Source organism: Myzus persicae, unplaced genomic scaffold, assembly GCF_001856785.1.
Source record: "Myzus persicae strain clone G006 unplaced genomic scaffold, MPER_G0061.0, whole genome shotgun sequence".
Taxonomy (NCBI): domain Eukaryota; kingdom Metazoa; phylum Arthropoda; class Insecta; order Hemiptera; family Aphididae; genus Myzus; species Myzus persicae.
Window position 1 is genome coordinate 248,775 of NW_019102723.1, and position 23,787 is coordinate 272,561.

At 35.3% G+C, this 23,787-nt stretch overlaps 1 protein-coding gene across 4 annotated transcripts in view; it reads left to right on the plus strand.

The window, feature by feature from the left end:
• LOC111033008 (thymocyte selection-associated high mobility group box protein TOX-like) overlaps nt 1–22,497 on the plus strand; it is a 103,079-nt gene extending 80,582 nt beyond the window's left edge. For 3 of the 4 annotated variants that reach the window (XM_022313542.1, XM_022313545.1, XM_022313544.1), the window contains 9 exons: nt 74–213; nt 1,834–2,290; nt 3,545–3,669; nt 11,256–11,391; nt 15,800–15,880; nt 16,524–16,742; nt 18,469–18,609; nt 20,572–20,758; nt 21,931–22,497. In XM_022313542.1, the coding sequence (XP_022169234.1) occupies nt 74–213; nt 1,834–2,290; nt 3,545–3,669; nt 11,256–11,391; nt 15,800–15,880; nt 16,524–16,742; nt 18,469–18,609; nt 20,572–20,610 (1,338 nt within the window). In that variant the 3' untranslated portion in view covers nt 20,611–20,758; nt 21,931–22,497. The remainder of the gene's footprint in view (nt 1–73; nt 214–1,833; nt 2,291–3,544; nt 3,670–11,255; nt 11,392–15,799; nt 15,881–16,523; nt 16,743–18,468; nt 18,610–20,571; nt 20,759–21,930) is intronic. The other variant, XM_022313543.1, reaches the window with a different exon arrangement.
• The last annotated feature ends 1,290 nt before the right edge of the window (nt 22,498–23,787 follow it).

Here is a 23,787-nt window from a genome sequence, read left to right on the forward strand (position 1 = left end):
AGGTCACATATATATTATAGAGATTGAAGATAATGGAAATAATACAATATCATATCTTTTTTTTTTGTTATAGCAGATGATGAATCACCATCACCCACAGGACACAGGCATGCAGGGAATGAACTCGCACAACTCACACCATTCGCATCAATCGGCTTACCAACAGCCACTCTACTTGACTGGCCACGAACACGGCCTGGGCCTGAACGTTAGGTATGTGGTTCTAAGCCGATTATACGTCGGGCTAGATTGTTTTTTTTTTTTTAAATAATTATAACCTACGTAAAGGTGTATTGGTTCTAGTACTTGCCTACTTATATCCTTATAGTATACTTGTTCGTTATATTATATTGTACAATTAACGTCATTGGCGGCTTAATAGGAATGCATGACAATCAAAGTTTCCGAAATATAACTCGCTATTTTCATTTTTCACTTTGATCCGGATTTAGCGCAATATCGGTAGTCTTGCGAATAACGTTCATCTTGTAAATAATATAAATCTTTTGTCCTAAATGCCTAAATCGCTTTTTATCCTACAGTCGGTATCTTATATACATGTGACTAATATAGCTATATACTATAAACTGTATACATAGGTATATATGTTTTCGTCAAGCTATTATTATCCAGGTACACAGTTACACACTTAAGGTGGTTCCAAAGGCGTTTTGTGACCGGCTTGAATTAGAAACGTAACACTAATCTCCGATAACGCATTTCGAGAGCGAATTTTACTCGTATTCGGTATTCGTTACAGGGACAGTGTAATATGTGTACAAATAATATGCTTGCAGTTTAATTGTCTCAACGATTTGGTGGAGGATGGAACGGTTCGGTTGAACGCCGGTAGAACAACTTTTGTTGCCTTTACTAGTTTACTATATTCATACATTAAACAAGAACACTGTTTGGTTAAACTGTTACACAAGTTTCTCTACTTTTATTTAATTTAGTTAAAATTTATTACGTCGACAGTTAATATTTAGTCATTATTTTTAACTCGTATTCAAACAAAAATTACGCGATGAATATAGTAGTACAGTACAAACAAATTACGTAACTCTGTGCCCGAGTTCAAGAAACATTATTAATTCAAAACACTCAAACACAAATAACGCAGCGTTCGTTAATTGAATTCACCACGACGTCATTTTAATGTAGATGAATCTATAAGATATAATTTATTGAATGCAATTAAAACTTGATGTGTATACATTTATGTAATGTATTAATAGTACTAGTAATACACTCGTATTCCATTATAGCCGATTTAGTATCTAGTGGAATATTAATAAATCCTTGCTAATAATCAATTTAGTAATTAAAAACTGATCAATGATTAACGAGTAGTCCATTAATCAATATTATATTCGGGTCGAGGAGAGACGGAAGTAAAACTTTCTCCAGAATGCACTTTGAGTTTAAATACGGACACTGATTTTGTTCATAGATTACAGTTATGTTTGGACAGCCATTTAAAATTAGAATTTCTAAAAAATCTCTAACGATTTTTATCTAGAAATAAATGTTTTCTGTCGTGTATATGCACAGTTAATGTGGATTGTTATTTCGAAGTACACTTTAAATTATTTTTACGTTAGCCATAAACATTAATTTAGTAGAAAAATATGATGAAATGACAATAAATTCATCTAATTTTTGAGCTCTTGCCCAGAAAAAAAACCAAAACGAGTTATTTCTTGGTGATTACGTCTAACTAAACACCGACTTATGTTCAAATCCTATCTAACGGGACTTTTGGAATATTTAAATAACAAAATACCACACTTCAGTACCACAATATTTACTATTTGTTTATGTTTATTACAGTTCCAGTTACTCTCAACCGAGTTACACTCCGTTGAACAACACGAATACCACGAATGGTGGACAGAACGGCATGATGTATCACCGGCACCACCAAGCGTCCAATCAACAACAGCACCACCAAGCGTCCAACCAACAGCAGCAGCAGCAACAACAACAGCAACAGCAGCAACAACAACAGCAACAGCAGCAACAACAGCAACAACAACAGCAACAACAGCAACAGCAACAGCAACAGCAACAACAGCAACATCATCATCAGCAGCAACAGCACCCACCCACCCACATGCCACAACCCACCCATCTACCTGCCCACCACTACACCAACATGGGACCACCGGCCACCAGTCCGCTGACCCCTTCGTTGGAAATGCACCGGCACTCCAATCCCACGCCAACGCCGGAAGGCATAAACACTACCAGCGACGACAGCGATGACAGCACACCGCACCAAACGATGGTAAGTTCTAATCTGAACTTGCCGACTGGAAACTGTTTCTTTGGTTGCGAGAGAGAGATTAGGTTGAAGAAAATCATGGTTTTCCGAATAGATCATCACTGATTTTACTCAAAGTTCTTAGAAACACGATCCGGTAAAACCAGTACAACTTCCAATTGATGAGAACTGTTTAAATCTCTCTCCCTCTCCCTCTTTCTTCTCGCCGTTCTCCAAACACGATCCTGTGAAACGACTACTGTGCTCTGTTCACCTTGACCTCCACATGTCGTCGTGTTTGACGTTGGCCAATTTTTTAAGTTACATGTCACGATAAATCATCGGAAATGAAACCATTAATGGTTACGTGCCATGGTATTCTCGGAAGCTGGTTAAAAAAAAAAAACTAACTAAAGCAATTTAGCTTAAAACGTTTTCGTGTGATTATTGGTACCGTTCGAACACGTCAAGCTAATATTCAGTCTTTGCACGACATATGTGCCCCGTAACGATCTAATGATTCAAACCCACCCAAACAGGCAATGCACATTTTATGGTTTTGTAATATTTCATGACGATCGTAAACGATTCTTTTTCAGTCGTGGTGAAGGGATTCATGGCCCGGGATCTAGATAGCGTAATTTAACTTCCAATTGTTATTTTTTTCCCCGTTGTTGTTGCTGTTATTCACAACTTCAATTTCCTGTTTATGTTTTTTGAGTGTTCAAAGTAATCCAATAATGTCATGTAAAGTGAAATAAAAATGGGTAGGTGTTTTCAAGTAAAATTCTGGGCAATTCCGTTTGAATAATGTATGCAATTTTATGCAAAGGGTAGGGTTTATATTGCCTCTAAAAAAAATAAATAAATATATACATATATTTCTTTCACATCCATATTTCATACGGTATTTTCGGGTTAAAAATGTGTTATTATCGTACGGTGCTCTCATACATATTTCATGGAACCAGGGTAATATATATATATATATATATATATATATATATGTTTCTTAGTTAATATTTATCAAATAATTGAATGCTATTTGCATGGGCTTTAGTAAAAAGAAAGTCGTTAATAATACAAAAGAAACGTAATATTACCTATTCGAAAATGTGAGAAATATGAAATAAACAAACTACGTTTTGTTTGAAGTTATGGGAGGGGTGAATGTTAATATTATAATATTTCGTTCGCCATTGAAACACGTATAGGTGTATAGGTAAATGTCTTAGTGGGATTCGCTTTACCCGTAACTTATTTCAATTCTTTTTTCAGCTCGCAATCAAGAGGGAAAGGCTATCTCCGGAACCGTTGGATGGTTGCGGGATCATGAAAATGCAACAAAAGAAGCCGAAACCGACCAAAAAGAAAAAGAAAAGGGATCCCAACGAACCGCAAAAGTGAGTACCTTAACTGTTGACGAATTGGTGTTATTTAACTCGGGCTTGGAATAAAGACGAAGTGGCCGGCGGTGAACAGTATTCGATCGCGTGTAATAATTATCGTCCGACAATTTCCGGGGTTGTAGCAGTCATGCAGCATGTACCGTAAACACGATACATTATAATACTCTCAGCAAAACACACCCTCCTATTTGGCGTGTGTTTTTATCTGTAAACGAAAAGGGAGAGTTTTACAATGTTATGACTCGGATCAATACCCGGTGCAGTCTGTTGCTGCTCGGAAGTTTTCAAACCAAATTCCCTACACCCTTTTTATGCACCCCTCAATATGTGCCTATTCATGGCATTCGTTTTAGTCGGCTCTTCCGTGAAAATGCTATTTTGTCGTCGTCGTCGTCGTCGTCGTCGTCGTCGTCGTTACTGAACCCTGCGAAATTAGCTTCATCGGTTTCGAGAAAAACGTTTTTCACACGAGTACCACCACTCGACTAGCCGATTGGGCGTCTTCATCGGCTTCGTGTAGACCACTCGATGGTTATTGTTTTATAGCATCTTGCTAGTATACTTTAAATGCTTTATTATTGTATTTAAATTTGTTTAAGTGCAAACAAGTTTAGGAATCCCTGACATAACGTATGGTGTATGTGTATGTGCGTGCGCACGCAATCATGTGTGTGTGTGTGTGTGTGTGTGCAATTGTATTTATTTTTAATGCTACGAAGTTTGTAGTTTGAACAGCTGCGCCATTATATACACACATTTTTAACAGTTTAAAAATAATATGTTTGACCTATCAAGGGTAAATCTTGAAAATAATTACTTTAATTACCAGTAATATGTTCATTTTTTTCATGTTTCCTTTGTGTATTTAATTATTTAATAAATCATTCGATGGAGTGAAAATATAATAATATATCCTTGCAATGGGGCACAACTCTATGTAATAATATTATTAATACGTTAATTACACTCTGAACGGACTGCGTTGATCGACGACGTAAATTTAAAGGTCTAAATAAAAAACGGTCTTACGGATTGGGTTATTTAAAGAATTGCTGTTGTTCGTTTTAAAACCTAGTGCCCGTGGTTATTACACGTACATTATTATGGTTATTGTAATATACCACTTGTTTAATATTATCACACAATAATATTATAGCCATAGTGAAAACCATAACGTATGGGTGTATGTGTTATTATTGAAATAGAAAAATAACCATTTTACGCGACTGCGGAAAATGTGACTTTACAACGACACGTTACAAAACAACAACAACAAGAACCATAATAATAATAGTAATAATACAAATACAAATAGTGCAATAACGTCAAGTAGCCGTGTGTATTAGCCTCAGGAGCCGAGTACGCTTTGTACCCAATGTTTACGCTGGTCCTTCTATGTGGATCTTTCTTAACTATATATATATGTGCTCGAAACACATGTCCGGTATAGTGGGGTGGGGACGGAGAGGTCTTTTGTTGAGCTCTCATTAGGAATAATTTATGTTTCGTTTTTCTCTGCACGCCATTGTTGCCGGCAAACGGTCTCCGCGAAGAGCCTCGTGTCGTGCTATTATTTCCCTCCTCTTCTTCTTGTTTGTACACACATAAAACGACTGTATACTCGTAACTACTTTACTTCCCCCCTCCCCCCCAAAAAAATGTAAAAAAAATAACAGAAAATACACATTTTATTAAACGAAATTCCCGAGCGATTCAGATTTGTGTTCACAACGGAATAAATAATTGTATTTACACAATTATCTCACTGGCGCTCGGACGGTGTATTATAATTTATAATATAAGATAACTATAGTTTATTATAGTGTACTTAGGTAAACTATATTTTATTGTATTTTCGAGTTTAAAAGGGAAATGAAATCACGTGGTTACAATAATATTGTTGGATACAAAAACGTTGTACCTACCTATAATGGAAAACCAATAAAATGAGTTTCCGTGACGTGAGCATATAGTGACTTCACTACCGACACTTTTTACATCTTGCCCTATAATATTATAGTAATCTGATTTTTTTTCTTACATTATGTTTTAGGGAATTCTTAATTTAGTAATAAATTAAAATAATACATTTTGCTCGCAATTCCCCAATGTTTTTACTAGATATATGATTTTTACCCTTGAATTTAATTTAAAATCTAATTTTGAAATATATATCTGAACAATTTAAAGTCCGCGTAAATATTTTAATATTGAACAAAATAGCGCTTTACGTCCCTTGTAAGTTTTATGGGCTATAATCGTTTAAAGTTTGGTCGTGTGGAGAGAGTGGTGGCAAAGTATATAATTTTATCTCCTTGCACATTTTAACTGCCTCTTTTAAATTTTAAATATAGTTATAGCTTTCAATTATTACCAACTATTATTTTTTACAATATCGAATATTCATAAATCAATAGTTACGCCAAAGAACTTTTTTTTTGTCATTATTTAAAATATAAATTAGGGGTTGTCATCATATGGAAATAACAAAAAAAAAAATGTATTTTATTTTTTTTACAATATAGGTTTGGTAGTAAACGTACCAGAAATATAAAAATATTTATATATAACATCAGATAATTTTAAATATTAAAAACGGGAAATGTTCCGATCAATAAAACAAGCACTTCAGAATACAGTTGTTAAAAAATAAAAATGAAAATCTCCCCCTCAGAAAGCAATCACCAAAATGCTCCATTTTTTAAATAATAATAATAATAATAATAATAATAATAATAATAATAAAATAAAAAATGGTTTTAAATTATTTCTATTTATTTTTTTCATCTCGAGCGATCTTCCAATTAGAAATGTGACATCCCTCTGCAACACGCCTATATACGCCAATAAATTCTATTCCCCGCCCGTTGTCGCATTTAATATTATCGGTCGTCAATTTTTTTGGTTCAATAACAGTTTCGAAACCGTATATTACCGGTATCGAACTGAGCCATATATCAGTTTCGCCATGAGAAATCAATATCGTTTGTCGTTTTTAATTTCGAGAGTGCATTTGTACGCCACCCGAGCACGTAAAACGTCCGCGGACAAAGATAATAATGATATTATAACAAATAGTCTCTGAAACGTTCGCCTTGCTCACCACCCTCCGCGGCGGGGGGTACGTCCCGCTACACCAGCATATTATTATTATTGTAATATATGGTAAAACGACTGCGTAAAACGTCAGCGGCCGACGGCGATAATAATTGATCATTAAAAACGGACATGGAATTGTTTTCGGAGAACAGTGGTTTTATATTAGCTTCGAGATTACAATCGAGAGAGCCCGGACACCACCATACGTATATGCTGTACTGCATATACATGTACGATATTATAGAATACATACGCAAGTGCACGATATATAGCAATGACGACAATGATAACATGGACGGTACTCCTGCAGACGGTCGGCGGGCGGCGTGCATTAATAATGTTATGCAATTCGAAAGTTAATCAAAATATTAAACAATACACGGTTGTTACAACAACGACAATACAATGTAATGTGCATACTATCTGCCGCGCTCCAATATTTGCGCACCTAAAGCTGAGCGAACATTTTGGCACGCGCTGCAACTTTCAAATAACGTGGCTTCGTCGGTGCAGCAGAGCTCCAGATGGGGTCCAGCAGTATATGTGGGTTACAGGGTATGGATACGCGATTCCGATTCGATAGGTAACAGCATTACAATATTATCGTAATAACAAGAGCTCCACCGCCGCCGTTTAAGCTCTATAAAATGCAAATTGACGTCGAGCTCGCCAGACCGAATACAAATCGCACTATATGTATTATATACGTACGTACACGCAGCGCACAACGCCGGCGGTTTTGCGGTAAATATTAAACGTTTGTGTGCGCTAAATGTGTGTATAATAAGTACCCCCCCCCCCTCACCGGTGCAGTGTTGCATGTGAGTTTGTACATGGCACGCTGTGCATGCAGGTATAATGTCGTTAGTCGATGCGATATAATACAAGCCCTCTTCCAGGATGGGGCGAAAAGTCGGAGATTCCGAAAAAAAACTCGACCGAGTCAAGTGTAAGACGATGTATCAATTATTGAGGAAATTAAAATCGTTTAAACCGTCCGAGACTGTGCCGTCGTCGGGATGGGAGGGCGAACACGGTGTCGCGTATACAATAAGATCTCTCCGAGAGAGCATAATATCCGTTCGTCTCTCGTCGAAGCTCGACCATGACGCGATCGAAACGATTTATAAAAAATATGTGCGAGCAGCATTCGCGTCAGCCAGTCGATTTCATCGATCTCGGAACGTTTATTAAAATAGCCTAGGTATATACTAACAATCAATATAGTCCATAGATAAATAACACGTGTCGAAGTCGATCTTTATATTCTTGAGATTTCGACTCGAATGGGAGTCCCCTCATCGCTACTGATCAGTCCTAAAGTAATCCTATCAAATGTGTCAGAAAAAGTCCATGGCGGTGCTCCTCAGCGTAGTACTACACTTTCATCCACAATAATCTCCACCGACTCAATATGCGTACCTATGTTTATTTTCACAATAATATTGTTCGCACAAGATACAAAGCGTCCGCTGTACTGACCTTTTTGTTTTTGATTTTTTTGTAATGCTTTAGTATTTTTTCAAAAATTTCCTATTTATTGTATTGAATTATACGATTTCGTTTTTGAATATTTTATTTATTGTTGTTGTTGTTGTTACCGCTGTCGTAATAATAATGGACGTCAAATAGTAATCTTTCCGACAGTGTACCCACTTATAGTGCACAAGATTATGGCATGAGTTATATTGTATAATATAATATGTATAGTCGTAGTTGGCACGGCAACTTTTTTAATTTGTTAGGCAGGTATAGTGTAGTCGTTCCGTTGTAAATCGTCAAGACGTACATTATACATAATAATTACACCTGAAGTGGAAACGACTGATAATATAATACCTAGTAATATGATATTATATTATTCCGATGAACTCTACTACTCGTGAATATTATTATTCTCCGGAAACTTTTATCTCACCGGGGTGGGGGTGCATAATATAATTTATTTTATTTCCGGAATGTGGTAATTTTCGTCAAAAACTTCAAAACCGTCCACGCGTTCTGCTCGTCCGTCCGTTCGTCTGCCGCCGCGCTATTACGTTCTCATTCGTTATCCACCGACAAAAGTTTATTATACTTTATGTTCCGTCGGAGTATTGATCTTTGTTACTTTGGAATGGGGCGGGATGATGATTATGGGCGTGGGGGAGGGTTATTGCTAAAGTTAGTTCGCGCGTGTGTGCGTGTGTGTGTGTGTGTGTGTGTGTGTGTGTGCGTGTGTGTGTGTCTATGTACAGTTGTTTGACATTTAAACTTTTCGATGAAAAAAATTCGTCTTTACCTCGTGCGGAATATGAATCGTTACGCGAACGAACAGACGCGGAAGAAAATATAATATCGTGTTTTGCTCAAAAAGTTTTCGCATCTGTGAGTACTGCGTGTGTATTTATATAATATAGTCATGTTGTATCTCTCAGCTTTAACGTTGTGTTCATACTATTCTACGTCAGGTTAGTAATAATACGTTAATTGTTAGCACCTAAATACGATTGGGTGAATAAAACATGTTTTTATGAGTTGCGGGTGAGGGTGCGGGTGTTGATAAGAGGGGGTGGGGGAGTGGACTGAGTGAACTTTTGTGTCTATAAATCAGCGTAGCGTGGTCAAAAAATTGTTTTCGTTGTCACCGATCGCCTTAATAACAATACGTAGACGATACCGGCCGGTCGTCGCACAATTTCCAGTCACGCGACAGCACCCAACGGGATTCTATAATGTGGCGCCCGTTCCGAACAACACTTCCAGTAAACGTAATATTATCATGCTGTGTTTCTGTTTTCGTCCAATGCGAGTGGTGTGGTGGTTTCGAATCAACGGAAATAGGTAGTGCGGTAATAGTGTGGTGCAGCGATCGATAAACAAAGTTTTATAAACAAACCGGGGCACTTTGTAAAACGGGGTCTGTGTCTCTGGAAAAGTTTGGGTTCATACGCGAATGAGTGAATGACTTCTCTCCGTGTCCGCTCCTTCATAATCAATATCCGCAACGTTAGTAATTTGCGGAATGTAATATACCATATAATATTTTATAATAACACGAAAACGTGATGAAAATAATCATTTGATTTTCGTTAATGTATACCGTGCTATATGGATCAAAAACTGTTTTATACGCGGCTATACTTTATACTGTGTACGGGTGACCATTTATACACACACGCACATCTATATATATATATATATATCTGTATGTGCATTTATTTATAACACTCGGAATAGTCTCATACGCAGTGAGATTGTGAAATATTATTAGTGGCGCCAATCTTATAAGCTGATCGTATAAACTTCCCCCACCAAGACTATTGGATCCTCCCCAAAATCATTCGTCATCGCTAAATAATGAAAAGGGGAGTGTAATAATAAATAAAAATATAACTTAATTATTTTGCTTATTCATTTCTTACACTTTGTAGTTTGTAGTAAAATATTATTATACAAATATAGATAAATTAACAATATAAAATCCATTAAGTAAATTAATGTATAACGTTATATTATAAAAAAAAAAAAAAAATACAAACAAAAACAAGTCTGGATGATGTTTATAATTTAATTTATTTGTTATTTTTGTATAAAGAAAAACATTTTATGGAAATCAAAAACAGAAATGACTTCATTGTAAACGTTGAATATTAAAAAAAAAAAAAACGAAATAACATAATTAAAACATTACATAAATAAAATTTAAAATGGCGCTTTAAATAAAAGTAAAAATAATATTAATAAAATATGAGTTTATAATTTTGTAAAAAAATGAACGAAACAACTTTAACGTACATAATTAATTTAATGAACAAAATATCGAACAGTTAAATTAATTTTATCGTCTAAGTAATACAAACAAAATAAATTACGCAGAGTATTTTTAGTGGACATTATTATAGTCATTTTTATTGTTCAAATACATGCGATATAAACATCAATGGGATTTAGTGTGCCAGAACGTCCGGTTCTTAGTCATAAACTTCGGAACCCTAATAATTAAAAATGTATTTCAATTTTCAACCAATCTAGAATCACGATTAGTTATTATACTTCAGGCCGAATATAAATTAAATAAATCAAACAATAATATTCATCTCTTTTTATAAGGGAGTTTTTAATCCTATCAAGTTGGATAATTTAAAAATGTAATTAAAAAAAATTATCCTGTTCCGTGATTGACTACCTATAACTGTCGAGAGCATAATATAATTGAATTGGAGTCCTATTCTCTGAATATTAAGACTTGTCATAGAATAAAACGAATCTTTATGGCGATGACGCTAAACACACAGTATTTTTGACACATCGAAGTAGAAAAAAAAACCGTTGTCGATTCTTTTTTTTTCAAACAATTGTCACATATCATACGTGGTACCACGATATGTATTACGGATATTTTGTATTTTGTAGCTTGCATGATATAATATAATTATTATGATATTGTTAGCTGGGATAAAATAATATAATATTATAGTAAATCATTTTTATTTTTCCAGACCGGTATCTGCTTACGCGCTCTTCTTCCGGGACACCCAAGCGGCTATCAAAGGTAAAAATCCAAATGCTAGTTTCGGCGAAGTGTCCAAGATCGTGGCGTCCATGTGGGATTCGTTGGATGCAGATTCAAAAAATGTGAGTATGCACCACAATTAATAAAGTATTTTATAATTATATATTGTGATAGTAGAACAACCATACATACACCTTATACCATGTACAACCATATACCATGTATATTATATATTTAATACCTACTGCAACGTTGATGATTGAACAATTACGATTACTGCTACTTAAAATTTATACGATGTGAAAATAATATTTTACAACTAAACAGAAGTACATCAATTCGGTGTAACGTTTGTTCCTTCGAATACTGCTATAGTAAATGAAATATTGTTTCTGTGTGACTGACGGATTAAAGTCCTTTTTATTATCAATTCTTTCTCTTGTCAAGCTCGCTTGCTCGCAGACATTTTCTCTTATTATTTATATCGGTAAAGGGAAACATTTTAAAGAGAAGAAAAGCACCCTTCGCGTACTGCCGCTGTTCTGTTTCGTTTTTCACAGCTACACAATCTCTATACGAATGAAAAATAGTAATCCATTTTTAGGAGTGCCCTCAGTCAGTTCGAACACATTAATAAAACCAAATACTGAAAGGAGAAAAACAGAAAGAGACGAAAAGGACTGCGGCTGTGTGGTGGTGGTGTAGAAATGAGGGTAGAGACAGATGGAGAGGTTATTTTCTTTCCATATAGAATAAATAATCTCGGAGCTGACGTTATGAAAGTACGGGTTGAACGCGGGTGGTGGTGTTGGCGGTGTGGGTCGGCGGAGAAGTAATTTCTAAAGCTTTTTCACTTGTAAATTTGCACGCTGAGGTATATTTGCGTATGTGTACGGGTTAAAAGGAAACGCCGCCGAAAACTTGCAAATAATAATAATAACAACAACATCCAGAGAGCGGTGGGAGAAATTCATATTTGCCGGATTCTGCCGGTATTCTGGTAGTCCTTTGGACACAAATCGAATAATAACCTATTATTGCTTTATAGTTTATTAATAATAATAATAATAATAAAAAAACTCACACAAAACAAACAATAATAGTTTGGTTGAATAGAAGTCCCCGTAGACGTGATTAATTGAACATCGATATATTGTGTAACCGTAACAAATATAAATTACGTGTGCATAACGGAACTTAATGAAAAACGCTATTAATAATGACGTACGTCTTGTACACAGTGTATGGTTAAAATGTAACTCTGCGGTGATATATTAGCCTAAATATCATGTTGAAGCGACGTACAACAAAGCTTTTCGAGAAACATTATAATAATAATAGTATGTCTGAAACGAAAATACGTTATTAAAACGCGTCTTTGTAAATAGTTTAAATTTGTGGGGGGAAAAGCTTTTCGAAAATGCTAACATTAATTTCCCCACCCCTCGGCGCTGTTTTTGGCATGTTCCGCCGATACATTATTCATTGTTTCAAAAACACAATGTCTTATTTGACATCTAGGTATGTACACTGCCTGCGGATCCGTGTATTTCGTCACATTTTTCCGGGTAAACATTCCTATCGTTCGTTGAAATATTGTGCTCCTGCTGCAGTGTATGATATTAATTTCTTTGACTGCAACAATATAGTATTGATGTCTGATAGTGATCAACTTATAACACACAAATCGTTGTTGTAGCGTGCAACACTGTGTAATTAATCCGACGGAGGACTTACATTTTCCGGAAATTCGCGTCTCCATAAAAAAATAGACATAACCAAGTAATGACTAATATAATATGAATGTATTATGTACAATGTACATACGAGTTCAAACAGAAATAATACCATTATAATATTATGTGTAGGTATCTACCTATACATTTTGTTTTAAGTGACAAATGTGTACGAAAATATTGTGCACGACTAACGGTTTTAGATAAACGCAAAAACGAATAATAATAATATTCTAGGACAGTATGCGTATATATTATTATTATTTCATTTAAAATATGGTTATTGCATTAAACATAATGAGCTAGAATAATAATAATAATAATAATAATATAACGAAATAAAATAAAATAAAATGTTTACATTATATGTGTACATAATACATTATAATTGTATAATGTTGTATTAAATGGGTTGTTAGGATATCCACTATACTGACAAAACAAAATGTTAATAACAGTAAAATACTAAGTGCAGTACTTTCACAAATCTGCTGACCCGATTCTCATGATTCATAGGCCCATGTGTATATTATGTATGTATTCTAAATGGATCGAGAGAAATCTACTAGATACTTCCGGAATAAATCAATTTCTGGTTCCTTATTGTTTTTTTCTTCTTATACGCATAATATTATATTATATCGTTTTGACTATCACGGTATTATGTAAAAAAAAAATTCAATCTTCTATTTACCATAGTAACTGCAGTAGCAGTGTGGATGGCGGAGAAAATTATCGAATGGTGGTCTTATATTTAGTCGAAACTGTTATCGTTATATTCGGCGTTCTGATAAACTGTTAGAACGCGGAAAACAGACGTGCAGTAAAATCAACAAGCTGTCGTTAATATTTTTAAATCCCGTTGGAGCTAACTACAAGTTTATTATACAGTTTTATGTGATATGCCCATAAAAAACTTTCTAAAACGAACTAATACTCGCAAACCCAATAGAACTATCAAAGTCATCCGCAAGAAGTTATGGCTACCGAGCACCGACTACAAATTGACATTTATCCGATCGCAATAAATCGTTATCGAGGTAAATCAAAACTTTCCGAGTGCTGTTAGCTCGTTGAAAATAATGTCGTGTACCGAATTAAGAATTTATCGCGATTATCGGTTATTATTGAAATGTAATTATATAAAATGATACGTAGACGGTAATGCGTTTCATTATCAAACTGTTCGAATCGATACTTTCCGAATAAAATCGTAGAGACCGATACACAATCTACCGGAGGTCACGTGTAAAACGTTTTATTACTCGGATACAAGACGCGTTATTTCTGACGTTATTAGCGTTTGTGATAAATTATGTTTGACCGTTTTTATTTTGACAGGAAATAAAAACATGAGAAAAACCAACAAAGTGGGAAACGTAATGGGTAACGAGACACGACCTTTAACTATATACCTCAGTGGTGCGTCACGAAAAGTGTGACGATTCTCATAATTATAATTATTCCCTCTATTTGTACGAGCTATTGTCTCTCGTCCCCCTAAGTTTCGTAAATCTCACGATCAAAAGAGAACATGATATTATACCGGGAGTCTGTGAACCCCGAGTAGGAGTGGCTAAAACTTCAAATACCTTGACTTGACATTTTGACGTATACGAAAATCGCATTTATTGAAAAACGAACAGTGTTTTTGAGGCGCTGTAGGCGTGGAGAGTTAGGGAATTCAATTTCGTCAGTACCCTGAGCCGTACACAATAATTTGGTTATTTTTAATGCGGATCCCCTCGGGAGTGCGCCGTACAAATTTATAATAACTAAATGCAAAGTTTGCTTTTGCTATGACAATAGAAAGAAAAGAGGTGAACTCATTGAATAGGACACGAATGGGGGTTGCCACGTTTAAAAGCGATTTAAATCAATAATGTTTAAATTAGAAACTTTGCTCGACACCACCCCACTAAGGTCTGCGTTCCCGCCTACGTTCGGCGCAGCACTGCCGATTTTGCATTCATTTAGGCATCATCTGGCACACAACTCACATGTTGTACACGGGGGAATGGACTTTGTGCAAATCGCCTGTCTGAAATGTCGTGATTATTAAGCAAGAAAAAGGGTCTCGTACAATAAGGCGCGAACGAATGTTTGTGACACATAAACGTGATTCTATTTACATAGGTACGAATGTACGATAACGATAAGTAAAAACCAATTTTAATTTAAGATAATGTATTATACATTTTGAAAAACAAAACAATTAATAAATCACCTATTATCAATCTTGGAAATGAAAACATTCGTAAACCTAAATTTTGTATATGTCGTCAATTCATTTGCACTATGATGAGATTTTTTTACCAAACCTTATGAATGATAATATTATTATGCATTGGTCTCCGTAACCTAAATTTTTATTTCTATTCCATTTTCATACAAGTTGGTTTTCTTAACAAAATAATGAAATGACATTTTAATGTCTAAAATCAATTGAATGCTTACAAGATACTTTTCAGAAATATTTCTCATAACAGTTAGGTTAGATACTTTACGTTTGATAACCAAACTTTCCAATTTCCAAACAATAATTAAAAAATTATCTATTGAAAGGAATGTGAATGGCGTGTCTTAGAACACGAGTGTAATATAATAATAATTATAATTTCTAACTACGCAAATTGTTGACCGTTCGTTAAAAAAAAATGTCTAATTCATAGGTAACAGTTAACGGTACAGGTAACTAACTGTTATATGACTTGATGCCATTTATTTTCACGCTTACGTCAGAACGACAAGTCTTTGATATAAAAAAATAATTTTACTTTTATAATGATTACAGGTGTATAAGAAGAAAACGGAAGCCGCCAAAAAGGATTACTTGAAGGCTTTGGCTGCATACAGAGCGAGTCTTGTATCGAAGGTATTTAATTTACCGTATTATTATCAAATCCTGTGTACAATATAATATTGTAATATTGTTATTTCATTTTGCATTGGGGTTTCGTTTTATTTACACTATATTATAGTGTACGCTGCCCTATAACTTTTACAAACGGAAACTTTTAGCGAAAACTTTACTGGGAAAATAGTATTCAAAATTATTAATAGTCAAGTTTTATCGTGTTCTTTTTATCGATCGGTGGCAAGGTGGTTGCTGTTGGCGGTGACGTTGGGTGTGTTTGGTGGGAGGGGGAGTTGGGGGTGATGGTCGGAGGTGAGCGGCAGTGGCGGTGATTCTCAAACAAGCGGAAAACTTAACGACCGCCACCCCGACCTGGCAAAGAAGTTTGCAAAGTCTATCTATGTTCGGGCGCGTGCGAGGGTAGAGGATAAGAGGATTTATATGTATTGTAAACTCACGAAAACGGGTGCGGGAGTACCGAATAACCATAAATAATAACAAAATGATTTAGAACTCACCCACGACTGTATTGTTTCTAAAATAATAATATTAAAATGTAAACATATAATATTATTCGTGTGTGCATCGAGTGTTGTGACCTATGACCGTCATAACACGACTACCAGCTAATACTTAAACACGTCGGTATGTCCTCTTGCAGGGAGGAGAACCGGACTCGAACATGTACGCTGGAGGAGGGTACGTGGGCAGCTACGGTGGAGTGTACAACGGATACTCGCCACCCGCGGGCCTGCCGTCGCCACCCATGTCCGTGCCGTCGCCACATTCACAAGTTCACGGTCAAGTCAAGAAGTCCGCCATGATGATGGACAATCGGGTCCCGGTCATGAACAGCCACCCGCAAAATCACAACCAATCGGTAAGTGTATACGAACGGCGGCACCGTAAACAAAAATATTCCTGCGTTTACGGGGAGGGGAGAATGGGGGTGTTCAACTGGGAGTCATTTATTCGTCTGAACAAATCGTTCGACAATTTTTCATTCCACACCGTCATAATCCAACGGACGCTTACACTCAAACACATATTGTATTTCCAAGTGCGATATTGTTGTTGTGGTGACCCGCGTGTTCGGTTATACTTTATTACGCGGATGTTTGGGCGGGTTAGGTCGGGTCGGGTCGGGTACGGAGGTGATTTCCAGTTAACAGCTTTAAGCACTACGTATATAACGTTAATACTATATAATAGTATAATGTTATTAGTTATGCCGTTTGATCGCGACAAATCCCGGTCCAGCTGTAATAATAATAACATTATGTATATTATGGTCATCGGCAATGCACCAAACATGATAACATTATCTAGGTACACGCCATGTCGTGTTATGGTTATGGCGATCCTATCGACATTATTATACAGCGTTTTTTCTCTAGTACCCTACTTTTGTGTGAAACGATACACGATATTGTACAATGTGCATTATAACATGCTCACGTCAATACCGTTTGCCACTCGTGATTTAAATTTTAAACGTCGGGTTGAAATATAAAATTATAGGAGGTCTGTTCTGAAAATAACTTTAAAAAACTCGTACGAATAATATTAAACTTTAAACAGATGTTATTGGTCACAATCCAAATTTAATACTTTTTAATGAGTTGAAAAACGGCAGTATGGGACTATATTGAAAACTTCAAAGACCACTAAATTATTATAATTCTAGACAACGTCTCTTGATGCTTTTAAGTATATACGTAAATATAATTTGTTCATTTGTTGTATCATCATGCTCGCATATATAGTGGCATTATTATTAATATGTATATATTTATAATGATTTCAACTTTATGGCACCCTTATAAGCGGATTCGTCTAACGAGACGATTGCTATTAATAAATAAACATTAAACGATGTCAGTACCCAAATTACTCTTATGAACTAAATATATTATAATACACGAGTAGATTGCGATTTTCAAATAGTGAATAAAATATGTTTTAACATATAAATATATTATAGACGCTCATAGAGTTTTGACGTTGGTAGTATTTGATTTGTTTAACAATATACGTATGTCTGTTGGTATAAATATTTTATTTTAGAAGCGCACGGCTCAAGTGAAAGTATAATGTTATATTTAATGTCCAGTTAGAGACATTAATTCCCCTCCCTCCCTCCCCCCATCACAAAAAATCCAAGTTCTGAAATCTAAAAAAAAAATAAATGTTTACCTCTAATAATAAATTACTGGGTATTCATATACGTCATGAGTAGCTATAATAAATGTGAATTAATACTATACATAATGTTTTCGTATTTTCTAAATGGCCACACTGTATTACAAGTCCTGTAAAAATATTGAACATCAAAATATAAGGCTATAACTGGTCTAAACTGACCATGGAACATTGTGGTTGGTATAAAAATCACCCATGCGACGGTTTGTTGTTCCTGAACAATTTCAAAATGTGCCTTTGGCAACTTTTTTGCACAGGGTTAATGGTATGTGGGGATTGGGGGGGGGGGGGGTTGGGGGAGAAATATCTAACTCGACAGTCGACACCCGCCGAATACAACTTGACCTCTCCACGATTGAATTATGTTGTATATTTATTATGATATTTTTCGTTCGTATTTACAGCAACAGACGGCCGGTCTGATCGGCAGCCACAACCAGGTAGCGCCCGGACTGAACCATTTATCGCAGCATCCCCAGGGCGGACTTCCGCCGTCGCCGCAACAGTCACAGCCCCCGACGCCACCGGCCAATGTTTCATCATACGTGAGTACCATATTATACCTACACGCGTACCACCCGGGCTTACCTACATGGGTACATCTATTAAAAGTTGAGTTGCAGCCGGTTGACAGTGAGTCGTATTGTTCACGTGCTCTTCGGCGATGTGCAGTACACAGCACCATCGTCGGGATCGTCAAACATATACGCGGGGTATTTCATTTTCTCCGCGACTTCCGATTTCCGGGTCGGAAACTCGAGTGGCGGGTTTATTGTAAAGGCCGTGTGTGTGGCTGGGGACGGAAGGTATATGCGCCACACGCGTCTTAAATAATAATGTCGATAGACGCGAACCAGTAAGAGTCCAGCAACAAGTGTAGTAACCGAATACCTGAGACGATGACGACGAGAATAACAATAACAAAAACAATAATATTATTACAATAATGTTTAGTCCGCGAGTATGATGTATACATTTTTGTCTAGGCGACCACACGATTTATTAGGTATTTCATTACCCATATACGTACGTTACGATGCGTTATCGAGACGTACGAGTGATTGATAATGATCAATCGTTGTCCAAACGGGAGGATGTTATAATCTTTTCCCCGAAAAGGGTAATATTGTAGGTACGATAAATACGACCGGTCGAGACGGCGTGTAAAAATATCGGATTCGATGATTTATTGGATTAATAACGACAATATTCACGAGGCGCGTTTCCGCTCGTTCGTTTAGTGACGAACGCTGCTGCAGTTTCCGATCCGATAGCCCACCCTCGCCCGGACAATAAGTCGCTTCTCTGGAAATCGCTAAAATACGATTTTGGTATTCTGTGTTAATCAGCGCTTAGATTTTCTTGTATACACCCCTTTACCGAAGGAGTTTCGGAATGTTTTTCAATGGCAAAACGATCGTTTGATAATAATAATAATAATACAGGTTTTCCTTCGAATTTTGTAATGTTTTCCACTCGAACGCTTCGTCGTCACTGCTTATCGGCACACTCGTAATCGTCTCGCTGAACTGCTTCCCTCCTGATAACGTGACGTTATTATAATGCGACAAACACATTATCGCTAAAATGATTAGTGGCTGAAAACGGTCACTTTAAAATGCAAAATTCGGGGGGAATAGTTGGCGGAGCTTGGTCTCGTTTTGTATAATATTATTATAATAATATTATTACGATCTCGTGAAAAATATCTCACTAGTCAAACTTTGTAAAAAGTAGGCAATATTTTTATATAGTTATGTATATGAAAAAATTAAACTAAAAACATAAACCGGCGTTCGAAGTAGAATATTGTAACCTTGTTATAATATAATTTACGGTTTTTGGTGCGCAGGGTCGCCGTGCAGAAATTAATACCTAATATCATATCGATCTATGTACGTAGACACAGTATCTACTTTAATAAGTATAGAGGGGACTGATGAGGCTCAGTAATTGAATTGCCGTTTGTTTGTTGTCGAATAAAATCAATACGAATGTAATTATATGTACGCACAAATTTCGTTTTTAATTTAAAGGCCACTCGTATGAATATAATAATATCATATAATACACATCACATAGTATCGTCAGCGTGGGGACTGGGGCGTCTATACTCTGTAGGTAGGTTCCATGTTATACAGCTTGTAGAGTATACGACAATGGACAATGACGATTACACGTCGAATAGAGTTGTTTGTAGGGCGCCTGCAGTTTTTGCATCCAAATTCGACTTGTAGGAAACTACCCTGTTCCGCAGCCGTCCCGAGTATATTCTTCGTCGTTCTCTATATTATTGTTAATAGAATAGGTATTGAAACGGTTACTCGCTGGTTTTTGAAAAGCGCGTAGTGTGCGTAAAGAGGGTAAGCTCCATCAACCGAGGGACAATCGAAAAAATTGTGTGAAATACGTCGAAATCGACGAACGCCCTTGCACAACGTTGGACGTGTGTCCTGAGATCATGACCGAAGACTAAACTATAATATTATATTCGTATCATTTTCCAGTGGCCATGGTGTTTCAACCCAACGCAAAACAGCCATTAGCCGGTGTCTCGCCGACACCAGCTCAGTAGCAGTCGGTCGACGTGTGCATACGAAACGGATGCGACAACGACGACGTATGTCTCGCACCGGATGCCGGATGGGACGACGAATATAATCGAGGTTACGAGTGTGGGCACCAACACTGCAAGTAAGTCTGAATTTATATGTACCTGTGCCGTGGCGACGACAACGGTGGTGGTCGTCGTATGTGTGTGGCGGAAAGCAATTTCGCGTAACTTCCGCGACGGTAAATTCGGTTTAGGTTTTTTGTCTCCCCTTCCTCTCAGAGCTGTTTACGAACCGAGTCTCAATGACATCACTTAGAACGAATCGAGTCCCGAGTTGTTTTAAAGTACACGCTAATTGCAAGAGTCCCGTGAAATTTAAAAATATAATACTACTAATTGAGTCCTTGTTTAAATAGGCATATCTACTAATTGAGTTCCATATGCTAACTTAAAAAAAAATCCCATGTCTCTTCCCATTTCTACGAAAAATTCGATGAATGTGTGAAATGTATTATCTGTATAATTCAGATGCTCAAAATAAAACATAATAAAATAGTTCAAACAAATACATGAATTCCCGGACTGTTACCTCGGTACAAGCATTTACCTACTGTTGATTTGATATTTTACTCATAATAATCATAGGATTCAATCAGTATATTTTTCGTTTCCCAATCGGGGACTCAATCGGTATACTTCCCGTTTATACCCGGGATTCAAAATTAATAAGTATCTTATTAGAATCCAGTTAAGATACTCAATTAGTATGCACCACTTCTGTTTACGTTCAGCGAGTGTTTGAGATTTCGAGATAAATTTTGCCACGACACCCATTAAAAGTGTGCGTTTTGAAAAACCGATTGAAAAGCAATATAGGGGGTATCCTGTTCAAGGTCATCATTGCAACGATATCGTATTATTTTCTACAGTATTGTACTACACCATATAATAAAAGTCCAACGACAGACGTCACGTAAAAGTGTTGTATTTTTAAACCGCACAAACTGAATTTTGATGGATTTACTTCACCATATCGTCACTGTTATATTGAATGAAAATGACAGGTTATATTATATTTTTGTCGTTGGATAGAAATGCGACGTTAAACGCCCAATGGTCTCTCCAAAGGTTCGATAAAATATGTCAACTTGTTGAAACACGATTATAATATTATATAAAACACTTACCGCGATGTCTGCATCGACTTATTTTTTCGTCACCCTCTGCCTCAAAACGTGTCGTCGACGATATTTTAGATTGTAATGCAATCAATATGTGATTATATTCTAATAACGTTTGTTTCGTTTTACAGGATTACGGTGAACGACTGGTCTTAAGGCCGCTGAAGTGGCCATAAACCAAATGCCTAGAGTCGATCATCCTCCTCGTCCTCTTCCGGAAAACAAGGAGACCTGAAGACCGCTATCTGTCCCGTGTAAATTATACGATTATTATTATATTAATTATATTGTATTATATTATTATTATTATTATTATTATTATAATTGTAATTATTACGTATGTAAATCCCTGTGACTACGAGTATCTCATATTATAATGCTTGTGAATATTTATATTTATAAGAAAAAAGTAATATGATAATTGATAATATTATTATTACATTTAACGCGTACTATAATATGATATTATTATTACATACATAAATATAATAAACTACAGTTTGTACATGTACATATTTTTTTTTGCGATAATATCATTGAATCATAATTAATGTAAATAAGAATGTCGTATTTAAGCAATAAATTTGCTCCTGTAAATGTAAGCAATGTCTCTCGCGACAATCCCAATGCTGTTTTTGTGCACATAATAAATATAAACATAATATTATTAATATTGTTAAAATGAACTACTATTTTTTAACGTTTAAACCGTTTTTTATGTTAAAGCATTAAGTTTTTTTTTTATGTAAATAATATTTACAATTTTGTTTTGTATTATATATTAAATATAATATTATATGACCTAAACCGTACAAACGATATGGCGAAGTTCACGTTAGTCTTGTCTTACATATTATTATTATTTACCATAAAACCCTTGGTAACTAGTACCACGGTAAATAAAGTATTTATGTCAATCGGGCACTGTAAATTGTCACGTGTTTAAGTTATAAAGTGTTATGATACCTACTAAAGGACATTTAAAATTTAAAAAAATAATAGCTAGGTACTCATATCATTGTGAAATTATATTATTTTTTATTCAAGTATTAACATTATTGCCTAATATTTATTTTTGTTTTATTTTTATTTTATTATTTAGCCAAATTGAAAATTTTAAAGTTGTTATTATACTGAATATTTTTTCTCTTTTGTTTATTTTTTAAGTAGGTATGATTTTATACTTTGTACATAAATGATTAAGAACGCTCATGTTATCTGTTGTTTTTCAATCTGTTTATATAGTATATAAATAAAATGTAAACGATTAAAAATGAAAAATAAAAAATGTAATTAAATAGTAGAAAATAATTGCTAGTTTTGTAATTTCATTATCAGAATCAGCTGTAACTGATTCGTTGTCGTTTTTTTTTTTTACAAACGATGGTGTCAATGACTAGATACCTACTATTTAATATTTATTATTATTATATAATGATTACACTTGAGGTAATATATTAATTTATCTACGATACTGTTGACTTGTGTTAAACGAGTGCTTAAAACCAAATTATATTCTGAGTAAATCAGTTATTTTCAAACAGTAAGAATAAAGTGGTTAAAAATGATCAGATATTTTTCCCTTTAATGCGCACATCATGATGTTTATGGTAATATAATCAACGTATTTCAATTTGTAAATTCTAACTGTAGATATAGGAGTTTCGGGAAACAAATTAAAATAAATTAACTTACACAAATTTAAAATGTATATCTTATGCAAATGTTACTTATAATATGAATTAATTTTCTTATTTTGAAATATTTAGTTGTTACTTTTAAGACTGTACTATAAATAATAGTTACTAACATAATATTTGTTAGTATCCCCAACAACGCACTCAATTTATTTTGATTATTTATATAAGTCATTATATTTCTCATTTATGAAATACCAGTATCGAGTATGCTCCCAGAAGTTTAGTTTTTCTATACATACATTTTAAACTCTCAATACGCATTGAATATTTGGATATGCATTATTTCAT